General features: G+C 40.4%; 1 protein-coding gene across 1 annotated transcript in view; it reads right to left on the bottom strand.

The window, feature by feature from the left end:
- Positions 1-2,178: 2,178 nt before the first annotated feature.
- The window catches only part of klf7b (Kruppel like factor 7b), a 66,292-nt gene continuing 50,539 nt past the window's right edge, over positions 2,179-17,931 (bottom strand). The window contains exons 3-4 of the mRNA XM_079356738.1: positions 15,750-15,873; positions 2,179-9,560 (exon numbers count right to left, since the gene is read on the bottom strand). Coding sequence (XP_079212864.1) covers positions 9,509-9,560; positions 15,750-15,873 — 176 coding nt within the window. The 3' untranslated portion in view covers positions 2,179-9,508. The remainder of the gene's footprint in view (positions 9,561-15,749; positions 15,874-17,931) is intronic.

Genomic DNA, 17,931 nt, shown 5'->3' with positions numbered 1-17,931 from the left:
GGACAGGACATGTCCATCTGCCTTAAATGGCCATTAAGGAAGAATAACGTGCCACCATGGTACTCATAATTAAAGTCGTCTGGGTGTCCAGACAGGAGTGATTTCATTCACAAGAAGGTTATACTCATAACTTAATGCCTGTAAAGCAAAGGCATACAAACTCCAAGGGAATGAAACGCGTGACAGTTCAGAGACTACACCCTGGAAGGAAAAATGCATGTTGTTCATGTGCAATATTCCTTATAACTGGTTCTTCCAAAGCCCACTGAAGATAAATGGTGTGATGAAACAACAATAAATTTGCAGTCTTTGTCATTTGGTGGCATTTCGAACGTTCATTGCTTTTTTTCCTTAGTCCGCTGTCATTTCTCTCCACAACTTGTCTTATTCTCTTTGAGGATGGTTAATTTCTTTTTATGCAACAAACAGTGACTGCTGAAAACACAATAAGAACAGAAGACATAGTAAAGTACTGGGGACGGGATGTGTAATCTAGGGGGGAATAAGCAATACTAAAAAATATTATAAAAAATATCATTTTAGGGGATGTGTGCTAATGTTACTCTGCTTAAAGCTATAATGCTATGCATTAAGATTCAACTGGTTGTGGGACTCAAGAGTTCTAAAGAAAAGGTTAGAAAAAATTTAACTATTTGTAAGGATGTTTAAGGCCCTTCTCAGCCCAAGCTTTTTGCCTGTTGTTGTTAATTTGAATAAAAGTTAGGTTGAGGCAACATCCAAATCCCCCCTTTAGTAACCAATCAGGGACGTCACTGAGGCTTCATTCACCATAATTTACCATCTGTTTTCTTTTCCTGTACACCCAGAAGACAAAGCCATGTGAAAATGTCAACATTCGAACATTTACATTGGTTCTATATTTCTTGTAAACCATATATTAGAGCACATTTAGACAATTGCTGCAAGGCAAACATTGCTATCACTAAACAAATAAAGCCAGAGTTTGTTTATTTCCATTCATTTAGCTTGTATAAGGAAATCTGACCTGTTTTCAATTCAAAGTCAAACATCTGAATGAGCAGTCAGGGAGGATTCTGCATCAAGTATGTCCGTTATTGCATCTGAGAAAGAAACCCACAAACTGGTTTAAAGTATTTAAAAATGTGTTATGAACTAAGACAGAGAAGTTTTGATATGGTTTAATCTAAGATACATTTTATGGAACAAATTATCAACGAGCCGTGAACAGATTCTACCATTTATTACACATATTACATTCTTAAATAAAAATGCTCCACTTAACAGTTCTTGCATAGATATCTTACAATACCAATTTAGAAAAGAATTATGAAACAGACCAGTAACAAAAATAAATTTTCTTCTTCCTTAATAAAGAACATTACCATACTAACATCATATAATACAAATAATATTTTAAACACTTTGTACAGCAAAAATTGTCAAAGTAAAACAACAGAAAGGAAAGTCAAACGTAAAAAAACCCAACAGATGTGAAGGTGATGTCAGAGAGGAAGGTGGGTGTGGAGTGAAGGTTTATGGATTGAAGGTTGAAATGAAAGGTATCAGAGTAACAGAGCCCCAGAGAGACAGGTGAGAGGGATTTTGTGATGGAAAAAAACACATCTGCTGCCTTCTGTTTTCTCTACATGTCAACTCACCCCAGGAAATATAGAGTCGGTTTGGTTAAAGTTAGCTGTGTATACAGACTGGATGATATAAAGGTGCTTTCTCTTAAGACAACATTTTGAATTGCCCCCTGGGGACGTATAAAGTTTTTTGAATTTATTGATATTGAATATAGGACTTGCCACTTCTTTAATCATGTGGCATGAACATTGGCACCCAAGTCACGTCTGTCTGTTCATCAGATTTGTGTTGTATGGGTGCTAATGCTTACTAATTAAGGGGATGCTCAGTTTTTCATTTCAGCTTCAGTCTCATTTTCACTATAACCCCTGTTGGTTACGATAACACGTTACTGATTAGATTCGTTTTTGAGATGGGTCCAATTTAGTGGCACTTGAACCATTTACCGTGAAGAAGTAGCCATCATTTTTTGGAATGATGGGCAAAAGTATGAAAACCTAAGTTTGGGAAAAACAACCAACTTGAAATGTTATCAATTGAAAAAAATCCCATTTACAACCAATGACTAATAGAGTTGTTTTTTTAGTTTTTTTTTTGCTTATTGTGAAAGCATTGTCTTACCAAAAATGTACAAAAAATTATAAGCAATAAAGTTGTACTATTTGACAAAGCTTGTACTTCATACAAATAGAACGTATTTGGGAGCGCTTTGTTCTTCACATGGGGGGGGGGGGGGGGGAACCACTGTCTTTAAGAAGTTCTTGAACTTGACGTTAAACACACAAATCCCTCAAGAAACAGGGTGTTTGTGCAGATGAACTGACAGAGATGCACCTATACGGATGAGTTGTCTGAAATTTAACGGTTCCACTGAGGACATTTGGATAGAAAAGTGGAAAAGTGATTGCAGTCTTTTTAAAGAACTGCTTGGAGCTCAAAAGCTGCATAGCGCTTGAGAACAGCTCCTAGATCAGCTGGACATGTGAAGACTGGGCGTGTTTGGTCGACGTTTGGGTGGGGAGCGATTGGTCGGAGTGAGGTGAAATGTAAAGACACAAGGACAGGGGCAAAGATCTGTGAATCTCTTATATACTGACACTTCAAGCAAGGACAAACACAGTAGAAACAGTCACTTCAGGATGCCACTGATGCCAAGAAAATTTAACCAAGTCCAAGTATGACTGAATGTTTGAAAGTACAACCTATACCCCAGAATAACGGTGATGTAAAAGGCATTTCACCAGAGGTTTTAGTCTGTATGTGGACGTGCAGCAAAATGGTTCTTAGTGGCAAAGTGCATCCTGGATCAGTGACACATGTTAAGTGGATATTTGACAGAGTGCTCCAACAGACTATGCTAGCAGTGCGTGCACATGGAGAGTGTGATAGCTAAATATGATTAAATAGCACAATGTTTGCGAGAACTAAAGCCGATCTATAGATATGCTGAAATGTCTGAGACAGTGCTGTTGCCAAATACAGATCTGTATGAAAGATCTCACACTATTTACAAAAGCTGCCTAAATTGACAATCCTTCTTCTGAGTATTATGTTAAAAACTGTGGATACCGGAGCCTGGTTCCTGAAAGGACAATGTTAAAAGAACTGCCTGGAGTCAAGGACAATGTTTAATGGCTTTTTTCACTCTAGGTTTGTTGGTTTGTGTTGGACTTTGCTCTACTTCTTACTCAGAACCCTTTTGGTCTACTCTTAGTCTATTTATTAGTCCAAACAATGTCAATTGCAGATGTGTTGACAAGTTCTCCAATGAGTGACACACGTCAAGATGAATGTATGTTAAGTTCAAATGGATGTAATTTGGTACAATGAGCCCATGATCCAGCTTGCAATTTCATAACTCAGCCTATTGGTTAGAAAAACTACATTTTCTATTGGACAAACCTATTGGAAGTGTGTAGACTTTATCTGTCTTTTACAACTGAAGCATGGCAATTAACCTGCCTTCAGTAAGTTCTCAAGGACAGAATTTTCCCTTTCGGATTTCTTCTGAACTCTGCCCATTTGAGACATTGGAAAGGTAAACTAAAAACATTGGTGAATTAAAATTGGTCTACAATGTAAACAATTTCCAAAGACTCCAGACCAACTCTGACTTTGATATGAAATTCACTGGTGCTATTGGCAGTGTGCTAAGCAGCTGATGTAATCTAAACTTCCTTCTAAGCCTGCTAGCACAACAACACTAGACACCTAAGACCACGTGAACATTATTTTACATGTGTGAACAGTAAATTCGGCTCCAGCTAGCAGTAGACAAGAGACTGAAAATGTTATGGAGCATGAAGAGTTGGAGCACGCTGGTAATTAAGATTTAATGGGACGATCAGGTGAGAAAAAACGAACCCTTCTCCATTTTACCTCCCATCCAAGACTCGTTTTCTGCATCTCTGCCTCTCAGCTCGTCACTAAATCTACTACATTCACAGCAGTTTACTTGCAAATATGCAAATCTTTGGGCAAAATGTGTAAAGTGTGCATTCCTGCAGCTGATAGTGCATGGACAACTGCTGTGGACAGAAAGGAAGAGAAGGGGTGAGGATGGAGCGAAACAAAAATGGTATTTTATCGTTGTAGGATGAGAGATGTTTGAGACTTAACGGATAAATAGCAATTTAGTTTACCTTTAATCAATGAGATAAAGTGGAAAGGCTGATGTAACAATTTATATATTCATGTGGGAAAATGTTTTCTTTAATTATTTTTCATTTAGTATTTATTTGTATATTCCCCACTATCTCCTTGCATTTCTGTATGCTAACAGGATCTCCTATGTCTACATTAAATCTGTCCACTGGGTACTAATCGCTGGAATCTGTCCATCTCAAGGTCCCTGTTTTTTTTTTTTTTGTTTGTTCCAGACCACTCAGTTTCGCTGTGAACCAGAGCCATCTCATTAGCTGTACTGCAACAGGAGAAGAGGACCCGGGAGTGCTAATGCTAATCAGCGCTGTGGGACGGCAGCGAGCTGGCCTGGAGGAGCCTGAGAGACGACATGTGACCTGGAGCAACACTGTGACAAAACCTGCTTCTTCAGGCGGAGCGTCAAGAAGACTAAATGTGCTATGGTATTTGAAGTGACTTTGAGATCTGTTGGACGTCAAGATGGATTTTAATTAAAGAGGGGAAGAAGAGCTATATGTTGAATTTATAAAATGCTAGCCAGCACGACTGATTTATCTTCTGAATTTATAGTTTTGGGCACATTGTCCAATATTTTATTTGTTAAAACACAGAAATGTACTGTAAGCTACGCATTCTTTTAAGACAGTACAAAAGGCTTATTATTTGCCATGGTTTTCCAAAGGAGCAGATCAACCTTTAAAATCAATTTCCATTTTTTGTCAGAATGCAGGCAAAGGATTGCACTCAACTCCAAAAAAACACGGATTGCGTCAGTTTTGTGTGAATTTGGGGACAAAATGCAAATGAGCTGATTATGTGTCTTACTTCCTTTTGCTAAGTTACATTTTTTTAACTATAATGTTTGTGCTGAATATGGCATTTTTTGGATATGATTTACACACAGATAATCGAGAGCCCAAATACTGATAAATTCTGAGCATTTGGATGAGTGAGTGAATGTATGAATGAATGAATGAAGGGTTCAACCAAAAAAAACTAATAAACACATTGTCAGCCATCGCTTGGATTAAGAGCATTTTCATCCACAGAAGTAAAAACCAAAATTTCTCCCACAAGGTTGCACACATGTTCAGCAGTTAAAAATCTGTTATCAACCACCTTGCTGAATCACTGCTTCCCTCACAGTTTGCCTAATGTGGACACACACACACCCACACACACACACACCCACACACACACACACACACACACACACACACACACACACACACACACACACACACACACACACACACACACACACACACACACACACACACACACACACACACACACACACATACGTATACACATATACACATTCATGCCATCAAAAGCTTCACAAAAGTGCTACGATCCCCGTCCCTCTATGATTGTACGTCCTGTATAGGGGGGGTTCCTTCTACATCCCATTGCATGTCTCAACATTTTGGCATGACTTTGCATCATCCAAGCTGAAGAAAACAACCATCAGTACAGCTTTTGTTACAGAAACCGAACAATGAAGTGAACTCAAAAATGAAACACTGGATTCATCCCGAACGTGGGTTGCTTTACGCTGTATTTAGCAGAAAGAGAGAGTTAGTAGAGAAAGCTGCCGCTGGATATAGAGGCCTCATATGGAGGCGGTCTCCCGCTGATCTCTCCTGACCCGGGAGACTTTGCCCGTGGCTGAAGGGCAGTTCCACGCTGGAGGTTTTTGGTATCGATTGTTCGAAGCTGCACCATAAAACCCCCTTGAAGGGGAATGTTTTCACTGTTTCACCTAATGAAGGCTGGCAAGGCCAACTGGCACGATGACTGGGCATTCTGGGATATGAAAACCCCCGCCAGCTTCAGGAACCATGAACCCTTACCCAGTCGTACCAGTCAGATGTGAGTATTAGACTGTTAGCGTGCGCTACAGGGCATAAAGGTGGTGGTGGGCGGATGGAGCAGCGGTGTAAGTGTTGGTGTTGGCGGTATCAGTAATGCCCTGATCACAAGGCGATTTTAGTTTTTCTGCAACCATTAAGCAAAAGAAGCAAGTGTGAATATTTGCTCTCCCCAGTTTTCGCCTCTCATGAGATATTTTTAACATCAGAGATTCCAGGGTATGTGATGACCTGGATATAAAGTTAGGGTGATGATTCTTTTAATGTGTTGACTGTCATGGAAAGTTGCCTCAAGTGATTCCTTAGTAATCAGACGATAAGACTTTTGAATTGCCCCCCAAGGACAAATAAAGTTTTTCGAATTGAATTGAAGACCAAAGTGCAAAGATAAATTATAAAACAATCATGAATATTTGACCTTGGTTTTCAAGGGAAATATTTTCAATTTGGAAAGAGTTTTGTGCAAGTCGCAATTCAACAAATCCAAATGTCTCAGTTGGAGCTGATTTTAAAGGTACTTTACAATTTTTTTTGTAAACTACACCAAGTTAACTTAGAAAGATTTCTGACAAAAACAATGGTTTGAATTATTACATTCAATGAAAACGTTTATTTGATGTCCTTCCTGTTAAATTCACGTTTATTCAGCACTCTCCTTCTTCCTTGCCTTTGTTGGTACATTACTTCATTTTTCTTGTGCATAACTACTGCCAATTGTTGGTCTGTTGATCTGGGTAAATAAAAGTTGGTTATGAGTTTTGGAATGCATATGGAAACTCAAAACTCAACCGAGCAGTACTTGTGGTTCAAAATCAGTTTCTATGAATTTTATGTTCACATAAAAAGTTGGTCTTAAACTTTTGCTGATTGCTGTTCTCCTGACATCAAACATGGGAAAGCTTTCCGAGGTTGTGATCCCACTGACAATTTGTGCAAAAACCTCCAGATGTCTAAATCAGTTTTGTCTCTTTTTTTTTTCTCCAAGAGTTTTTTTTTTTAAATTGAAAAGCGGATTCACAATGTTTTCATAGAACCAGATGAGATGATGCTACTATCTAGTATGAGAAGTAGATTAACGACAGGAAGAAAGCGTCTTTTCAGATTATCGATATGTTTTCAGCAATTGTATGAAGTTTTGATAAAGGGCCTGTCGGAGTTTATTTATTTTTATTTACTTCAGAAAATCTGATGAAAGTGGCTTATACCCTCGATTGCAGCTAAGAGTCTCTGAAGTAAAAACGCTGATTAAATGAGAGGCAGAAACTGTAGTGAAGGATATGGGGGTGATTGTTGGAACTGAGAACAAGCTGATTTCTCACTTCAAAGGATTTGGAATCGTTTGTTACCTCCAGCCGAGAGCTAAGATACTCCTCTACTAAACAACAGTTGCTAAATTCCTACTGTGAAAAAAGATCTGGGAGCAGAACATATAAATCCAGGAAGAGTGTGCGTGTGCGTGTGTGTGCGTACATGAGCTGGTGTGTGTATTTGCACTAAAGCCTGCCATGCAGTGTTTTGTTTTCCAACTCTGTTCATTAGTTCAATAATTATTTCCTAAATCTTATTAGTCTTATCTCGAGAGGAGCTGTAAGCAAAAGAAAAAACTGCAGTGTAAGTGTGCATGTGTGTGTATGTGTGTGTATGCGTGTGTGTGTGTGTGTGTTTGTTGACGGAGTATGTGTGCTTGTTCTGTATACAATGTGTAGAGCAAACAGGATTGTTTTTGTGTTGGATTTTTTTCAAGTCTTTTTATAATTTTTTTGTCTTTGTGTTCCTTTTTTCGCTGTAGAAAAAAAAGCACAGATAACATTGGAGAAAAAAAAGTCAGTGCAGTCAATGGATACGAAACAGGCAAGTTTGACCAGGCCGTGCGTGTGACCGTGCCTGTTTTTGGGCACGGCGCACAAAAGGTCCGTTGGCGTCTTAAATCCCACGTGAATAACCAAACGGCGGCTCATCAACCTCTGCTCTTGCCCTGCAGTGATGCCAGGGGGAGGAGATTTCAGAGTCTGTGAGAGCGCTCCAGGATGAGTTCATAGAGTCAACAAAAAGAAACAAAGAACAAAAAAAAGGTTTCGAGTTCTTTAAGCAAGTCCTCTGCTTGACTCCGACAGAGTGCGAAACCACGGAGGGTCGTACAAGGGTTCTGTTTTCCATGTGGTGTGAATCGCAGGGTAGAAGGAGCAGCACAAAAAAAATGAAGACCTCTCTGCTCCTTGCTTTTATTTTTTCTTGAACAAAAAAAATTGACAAATCCCTTTTTTGAGAGTCGGTGTGATTCTGTCTTTTCTTCTTCTTGTTCATCCGCTGGTTGCTTACAGACTGCAGAAGTACAGCTGGTGCACATGGGGATTAAAAGACCAACAACGTCCTCCTCCTCATCCCACACATTCTGTTGAAGTCATCTTAGATTTTTTTTTTTTTTAGTCCCCCCCCCTCAATCAAAAACACAATTCAGTTTTGAGTTTTAAGACATTTTCTCCAAGCGAGAGAAAAGAACAAAGTGTCATTCTTTGTATCAACAACGATAAGAAGAATTATTGTCCTCAAAGTAGAAAAAAAGGGAAGAAAGTGTCGCTGCGCATTTCTGTCAGATGGCCTGCGGAGGCGGCAGGCGTCTCAGTGAAGGTGAGAGATGCAAACACTAACTGGAGGAGAGCCTGAGAGCTGCAGGAGCGCCCGCTGACTGAACCGAGGTCCCATAGGTGCACTGAAACACCAAGTGTCCAAAACGGGTAACGATAGTCAGCTCTGCTAGAAGTCGGTCTGTACAGTCTCTCTCCTGCAGATTTGGCATTGTTGTTTTCTTCACGTGAATAACTGAAGCTGACTGCAGCAGATGATGGTTTATTAAGTCCCATGTATGAGGAAAAAAACAATGAAAAAAGTTGAGTATTTGATTTTAAAACCGGTTAAGCACTAACAAACTGACTATGTGGATATTGAAGTTTCCCCACTGAAATATCTCCTCACCCAAAGTGATTCACACTGACTACAGAAAAAAAAAAAGAAGAAACGACGGCAAAATGTTTCATCAAGCAAGTTAAGTATGTTGGTTTGGCAGTGTCCAAGCCCCCAGAGCTGCATGAGAGCAAGCCGGGGTTCACCGGGATGATGCATTCAAAGACGGCTGTGTTGAGTGTTTACTACTGCAAGTGTGTAATTTTAAAGAAAATCAACAATCTAGCTACTCCTCGTTTTCCTCCGACTCCTGTCTGCAGTGAGTCTGTTCGATTTTTACGGCCCTCTCAGATGGATTGGCTGCCCTGCAGGTGTCATGGCTGCCTACTGGTTTAAGGACGGGGTGAACGAGGCGGGTGGTTGGTAGCTTGACTGCCCTCTCTCCTCCTTTCTCTCCTCCTCCTCCTCCTCCTCCTCTTCATCTTCATCTTCCTCCTCTCCCACTCCTTCTCCCTCTGGATTCAGATGTGCCTCTTCATGTGCAGGGCCAGGTGGTCTGACCGGGAGAAACACCTGCAGAGAGAAACAGGGAAAATGTGTCATAAATATTCATAAAACATCCTGAAATCACAGAAAACATGTGTGAAGAAATGAGAGATAGACAATGTAGGGTTGATATTTCATTTATACTGAAAAAAGGAAAGGTGAAAAGATAAATACAACATCGGATTAACAAATAATGACGAATGAGCTCACAGTTTCTAATGGAATAATGTGCTGTATGTTAGAGTATCCGGCTAATCACAGACAATGGCTCTGTGTATTAGTCATACATGTGCCAAGGCTTCCAGGCCCCCTGAAACACCCACTGGCTCTGTGTATGTCTTGGGAGCACTCCATAATCTCAGACCTCTTGTATTTCCCGCTGGCATTGTGCATTTCCTGGAAATGCTCCACACTTCCATTGCCTCTGTTTGTTTGAAGGACAGTGTCCCACTGCTACTGTAGGAACACTTAAATACTCCCTGAATCTGTGTCATTTCAATGACAACCTGATGTTCTCAAGTCCCCCTTGAACTATCTACGGTGTCTTCTTCTTATAGTTAATCAGTTAGCCAAATAAGCTAAGTAGCTAATCAGAATCTTAAATCAGCATCAGAAATACTTCATTAATCCCAGAGGGAAATTTGGTTGTTGCCATTGCTTGTAATAAATCATAACGTGGTGTAGAGCTGTCCAAAAACTGTCCAAAAAACTTGCTCCAAAAGGCTTGGACAGAGAGGGCACAGCTTAAAAAAAATGATGCTAAGCACCAAGAAGTCAGAAACAAACAATGGCAACAGGCAGTCTGCGCGGTTGGCGCACTAAAAGATTTGATGAAGCTACTAAACACCCGCTCAAAGATTGCTTTCAGGCATCCAATTGATGACAAACAGTACTTATTTCAAAGTTATGCTGATTTTTAAAATGAATGTACAGTATGTATTGTTCACGGTAAAAAAGGGACATTTTTCGTAAATATTGCCTAATACAGTCAATACAAGTAAGTATCAGCTTAAAGTTCTTTAGGGTTATTATTATGAACTTAAGCACAACAGAGACCGAAAAAAGGCTGTGCTAATCTCTTAGTAGTATCCACACATTTAAAACTTCAGATATTTTCAACAACTTCATTTTAAAGTAGAGGGGATATCAGTGGTCCTACTTCATTGTGTCACATCAGTGAAACCCAGATGAAAGTATAAAAGTCTTTGTATTCAGGCTGTGTGATTTCCTAAACACAACGCCAACACGACCATAAATCACAGCCAGACCTCCACCGCTCTGCAGTCAGTCCTTGAGCTCCGGGTACAACACTATTGTAGAAACTAATTAGATATGCATCATGAACATAGACACTAATGCAGACAGGCTGGCAGTGCTCTCGGATGCCGGGCCATTTAACTCTGCATTGACTGCACCTGGTGTGAGAGAGACATAAAACCAGGTGCTGCTCATGTGGAATACACAGGGAATCATAATGTCAGTATGATTTTAATTTCACTAAAGCATAGTGAAGACATTAAAGCTGAACATTCACAATAAAATGCATCACAAATGATATGACTAAATGAGAGGGAAAAGCAAAACGTGGGTGAGAATAAAATGGTAAATTAAAAATTCACTTTGCCAGAGGCTTTATTCATTATTAATTAGTCAAGCTTATCAGATGTGTATGTGTGATGGTTAGTGTATTTAGGCAGGCTGTTGTTGAATGTGAACGTGAACAGAAAACGCACAATAGAAAGTTTGTCACACTGCAGAAATATCTCTCAGGTGCTTCTACTGTGATTTATTGTCTTGATGTCGGTCTTCAGATGTGCAGAAATAATCATCCACAGTTACAGTAATAGAGACAACTTCACATTAAGCCGTGAGAATTACTTTGCAACTAGAAGAAAATGATCAACTTGATCAGGAATTCAAGCTGAACCTTGACCAGCCTACTGTACATTTAAAGAATTACAAACTTAGCTCCTGTTCTTTGTGCGGATATATTCTACATGCAAATGGTACAGTTATATAATGTGTTCAATTCTACTTCCTACTTGTGTGTCTGGCGTCCTGACTTGTGCAAGCCCCTGGACACAGCACTGCCACTTGACAGTCATCTCATCGCACATTATCTGACACACTTATTAAATATTAGCTATTCCAACTTCACCTCCGAATGATGGTTTAAATTAAAACAGAGGTGCATAAACAATAACATATCAATCTGATCATGATTGGAATAACATACACATTACCCGATTCACATTCCCGAATAGTTGACCACTGCAATTTTATTGCATCTTTCTCTATGCCACTTTCTGGGTCCATCCAGTCACAGCAGACGGCTTTATAACAATGAGTCTGGCTGTGCTCATGGATCCTGCCTGTTCAAAGGGAGCTTTTCTTGTTAATGTTCCCATTGCTCACTCATAAAATATAGAAATATCTTGGTCTCTTAAGTATGGTCTCGATGTGCTCTTTTTGTATAATTAATATTATAGAAAACTTGTTAAACCTTAAAACTTCTGCCAGCAAGAACAAATAAATAAAATACAGCACATCTATCCAGCTGTATAATTTGAGTTTGTAGATAATGAGGAAAACAGTGTTGACAGAGCTGACTTTGGTGTGCGTCTAAATTTGAGCAAGTTTTTAGACTTCACAGCATTAATGTGAACAATTGAACTTTGCTCTCTGTTGTCTCTGTTCCAGTGTTTGCCCTCAATCCTCCGCTGGCCATGTGCTACCTACTGTACACCTCCACCAATGTATGTGTGTGTGTGTGTGTGTGTGTGTGTGTGTGACCGGACAGATGGCCATGCCAGTTACTGTGTCACTGTTGGGGTGTGGAGCAGCCAGACCAGCTGGTACCCGCCCCCCTGCTCCTCCGTCCATCCCATCCTCCTCTTCTCCTCCTCTAAACTCTCTCTCTCTCTCTCTACTCCTCCTCCTCCTCACTTCTTTTTGTCCTTTTCCTCATCACTCCTCCTTCTTCCAGCTCCATGGAAACATCAGGGGGTCCTCGCTTGATTAGGCAGGATTAATGACAGACTGTGTGTGTGTGTGTGTGTGTGTGTGTGTGTGTGTGTGTGTGTGTGTGTGTTGTGTTTCCCAGGAGAAATTGTGTCAGATTGAACATTCTATCTAATGTTAACTTCTCAGTGGCTGCCACTTTCTGCCATTCTCATGGTAATATTTAGGGGCTCCACCCCTCACAGATGTGTGTGTGTGTGTGTGTGTGTGTGTGTGTGTGTGTGTGTGTGTGTCACTGTAAGAAATCCTGGTTGTGTTAAAGCAGATTTCCGCCAAACTTGTTATTTGAGCAATCTGAAAATGAAGGCACTCTCTGACTGGGATCGGTTACAACCTGCAATATCAGGGCATCACTTGAGACTTCTCCATTTTGAGTTCTGCAAACAGCCTCAAATTGTATCAGACTGCAAATCTCAGACTACGGCTACCCAGAGAGAGCAGGTTAAACACAGAAATTGTTATGTAAAATATAGTGAGGAATATGACTTTTCTTGATTGATCTGCCTGTGCTAATGAATAGCTTCACCATTCACATAAGAAGCTCCTGTTTCATCTCCAGTTTCTCTCTTTGTCTTGCGTCTGGTTGCCATGGTTATGTGGCAAGATGCAGAAGCAGGTGTTAAAGTTGAACTTTATTACAGTTTTGTACCGTAGTTTGATATGGTGTGGTTTCTTACAGTAGAGTACGGTACACTACTGACACTATGATACTGTACCATGGACTACATAGTTTACACTTTAGTGTCGTCTCATATGGTATCATACTGTGTTGAACTGTATCGCACCTTACACCACCATTCCATAGACAATTGAGTTGTAAGCCGAATAAGCAATCCTGATAAACTCTTTGTCACTGTTGAAATCGAAGGTAAAGCTACGATTGATAAACTGGAACTCAACTTTGCAACTCACTTGAAATACAGCAGTTCTCATCAGCGTCAGCTTTGTTTCTTTGCAAAGATGGCCAACGTAGGCTGGCACCGACGCACATTCTACGAAACTTTTTGTAATTAAGAAGAAATCTGCACAATATTTAAAACAAATGCTTTGTGATCGGATGTTAGTTTCGCCTGGTCGAAGGTCATTTTAGAGTGCTCTTTGGTCTCCTTTTGGAATCAAAGTAGATTTGAGTTCAGATGTCAGTTATTTAACATGTCAGTTATTCAACAGTTTACAGGCAGACAAAGAGCTGCAGTACACACAATACCTGCAACACTCTGCAGACTTTGAATCAGTCAGAGTCTCAAACAGCTTATGTCGCTGTCATTGTGTAACCAAGTTTGTTACGTCTGCACATTTAAATGCTCATGTGTGGCAATATGACTTTGCATTTAAATCTCTTTGTGCTCTGTACACATGTGTGTTCTTATTGTGTCTGTGCCGCGTGAGTGTGTGCCAAAAAAGGAGCTAATATAGTCCCCGCTCTCAGCCAGGATTAGAAGCTTCCAGCAGGTTTCTGGAGGGTTTTATGTCTAAAACCCCAACTAGAGGGAATCCACAACAGCCAATTACACTGTCTCTAGGGCGAAAGTGTGCTTGCATGTGTGTTTGTGTGTGTGTGTGTGCAGTTCAACAGAAAGGTAGTGCAGACACACACACACATACAGACACATACAGAGAGAGTGTATGTTAAAGTGGAGCTGGCATCTGGTGCCACTCAATTAGTCGTGACCAGTCTGCCAATAGCCAGAATCCATTTAACTGCCAACTTAGGGGCATGAGTAAGCATACACACACACACACACACACACACACACACACACACAGACACACAGACAGACACACACACACACACACACACACACACACACACACACACACACACACACACACACACACACACACACACACACACACACACACACACACACACACACACACACACAACCACAACCTTTTTGGACCAATTACTGATATCACGTGTCCCTGTGGCCATGTTAAAAAATAAATAAAAGTTATGACCCAAATTTCATTTTAGTCACAACAGTTCATATTAAAGAATTGACACCATAAGCTACACTTTAATCTTTTATTTCTGCACAAGTCAAGTCAAAGCAAAAATATGAACGTGAAACTGACTCATTTACAGCATTTTGACTCCTACGTGTTTATGTCCCTTTATGTATGAAAAGAGGTGTCAAATGTGGTGTAGATTAATACAATGTATACACATGCTCAATTAGATGCATATTGGTTTTGATTATATAAAGGCTAAAAGTTATGCACAAGTAGGTAACAAGGGGCGTGGCCTTAACTCCACGTCGTTACCGGTGACTCGATTGATCACAAATTAGATCAAGATAGCGTTTGCAATATTGCGACTTCCAACGATGGGCTGCTTTACAAACCAGTTTAAGACATCACTGAGACCTCGTACATGTTTATATAGGTACAGTCTGTGTAACAGTATACAGTATACAAGAGGCACCTGCTGTGTTGCTTCAAGCCTTGGTAAAAAAAATAAATACTGTATATAAAGGAGTAACCATATTCAAACTCCTCCATTGCCTGCAACTAAAGTCCTTTTTGTGCTCTCCATACAACATCTCCGGACTTCTACAGCCGTTCAAAGTAACAAACCAGAAAATGTATCATGAGTGTTCGTGCAGGTTTACATTTGATAAATTCAGTTACTGACCAAGCTTCGAAGCTTGGCGACTTGTGAGTGAGAATTTTTCATTTTCTGTGGTTTCCACTCAGAGGTAGCTTTAAGAGGTATTTAGCTTAGCTCAACATTAAGTCTGTAAACAGAAGATAACTAATAACCAACTTTGTCAAAGAGGATTTGAAAGATTTTGACTGAGAAATATCACAACAGGATTCTCTTAATATTTCAATAATGCACTTCTGTATCAAAACACTTGACTATTCCTCTTTCATTGCAGAATATGTAACTTTTGATAGAATGAAACAAGAGTTACTAACGAAATTAGAAATTGAACAATGACAAACATTGAATGCTCCTGAATGTTGACAGAAATGTGCTGCACTCTTTGACCCCGCACTCGTTCTGTTTCTCTGTTGACCAACATATTTTTGGAGTTCGACTTGTTGACTAAGACAGGTTAAACACTCGTCCTTGAGAGCCGAAAGGCATCGACGTCCTCAAAATGTAAACAAAGTGATTGTTTGTCATTGTTTTTAGATTGAGCAGATGCTGTGTGTGTGTGTGTGTGTGTGTGTGTTTGTGTTTACCTGTCGCAGTGGTTGCACTTGAATGGCTTCGCTCCGGTGTGTTTGCGGTAGTGTCGTGTCAACTCATCACTACGGGCAAAACGCCATTCGCAGCCCTCCCATGAGCACTTATAGGGCTTCTCACCTGCCAGAGAGAAAGAGAGAGAGAGAGCAAGAGAGAGAGAGAGAGAGAGAGAGAGAGAGAGAGAGAGAGAGAGGGGGAAACAGGAGGAGGTGTCACATTTTATTATAATTTCTACATCTAATTTCACACGTCTAAACTACAGCTGCTCACTAATGTACAGGTTACCACCCCTGGCTTTCTCTAAACCCAAACACACACACGGACACGCACACACACACACGGACACACACAGCCCAGGGGCCCAGGCATGCAGACCAGTTTTAACACAACAGCCATTTCAATGAGCCAATACACTCAATTAGCTGTAAATGAAGTCTTTCAGCACTGCGGCGTGTTAATTCATAATCCCAAATTCACCCTGAAATGAATCTCGTTTTGTTCCCTCTATCACCAACCCACACACACGCACGCACACAGACACAGACACACACGCACACACACACCCTGAGGTGGTGGGATCTGAAATGTAAATGAAGTTTCATCCCCCACTTCACCAGATGGGAGAAGAGATGCTCTATTGTTCTCAGCCTGTAGTTATCTCTCCATGATAGAAAGCCTTCCAGCTGTGTGTGTGTGTGTGTAGATGTGTGTATTTTGGCTTGGGGTGTGTGTGAGTGGGTAGTGTGTCGGAGCAGACTGTCTTCAGATGGGATTTGATGATGTCTGAAGCTACATCCACACTGCTATGTTTTCTTTCATGCGAAGAACTTTTCCTACCTCTCCAGCAAGCATTTTCCTGATATCCTGAAACAAAAGGCTTTATTCTTCACGTCTTTCTTGCCTTTTCTGCTTAGCTGTTTTCACACATGTAGCTACGACTCGAAAATTTGTAAATTGAAAAAAAGAAAAAGAAAAAAAAAGTCAAGGCAGCCTGCCCTGAAATCTTCCTGAGTTGCTCTTTAACACAGGTCGTTCACAGTGTTACATTTACAGGTTGGACTGGGATGGAAACGTATGTGAAGCAAAGAAGACGCTTAAAAAATCCAAGATGACAAGCGCAACAGAATCAAGAACTAACGAATGGAAACGAACATACTGGTGAGCAGAGAAGAAGAGGAGTTTTCCTGAATATTTCCTGCTGTCGCATTGGCAACGCTAACAAGTAGGAGAAATGCTGAGAAGTTCACCTGTTGTTTTAAAGCACCTAAATACCTCTATATTTTATCATCTTGTTGCAAAAAACAGCAGTATCATCACAATTCAAAGTTACTTACAGAACATCATGAATACGTTATGTAACCTCTAGTTTACCCCAGGGGACAAAAAGACATCTACAACAGAAACAACTGTGAATCTGTGCTCGTTGCTCCTCTGGGGAAACAGCCTCTCACCTTGTCCTCTTTACTTGAGCCACTTGTACTCAGGACATCCTTCAAGATGGCACACTGAGATTGATTTGTAGGTCACAGGCAGGAAGCCAGAGACAGAAGACATTGAGTACGGCTTTGAAAAACTGCAGAATCAGCTTTATTTAGAAAACTATTGGGTTTGCAATGTCTACAGGTAGAATGGGAGATTAATGATGTACTGTCGGGGCCCACTTTGGCTGCTTGAATAAGTACTCATGTTTTTTTTGTGGATCAAACTTTGAATGGTCACAAGGTCTCAATTTCAGGGTTAATTTCAGTAACTATTTCACTCCATCAGCAGTCTAAACAACACATGGCTTTCTACCAAGACTTTGGTGCAATTAAGCAACAACACAAACCATCGGCTAGCACAAGTCTGCTCTTGTCTGTTGATGTGAGTGGTCAACAGATAATTGAAGCATACGCCCATAAACACCTCAAAGAAAGGACACCCATATTCATTTATTAGCCTGAGTCTGCACAAGGCTATTTCATCTGCCATGACATGACGCCTAAATTGGATCTTTAACACATTAACAAAGCACTTATCCCCATCTCTGAGCTATTTATCAAGCTGAGAGAAACATGTTGTGCTCATGCACAGCTGCAGTTCTATGTCTTTGTTCTGGGTTGTTTTTTTTTCTCGACAGACTAAACTTGTCATTTTCCACTGAATTCCCCTCCCTGCTGCTTCTGCACAAAGTCTTTT

Source organism: Symphodus melops (assembly GCF_947650265.1).
Source record: "Symphodus melops genome assembly, chromosome: 12".
Lineage (NCBI taxonomy): Eukaryota > Metazoa > Chordata > Actinopteri > Labriformes > Labridae > Symphodus > Symphodus melops.
This window is presented reverse-complemented; position numbering and strand designations above follow the sequence as displayed.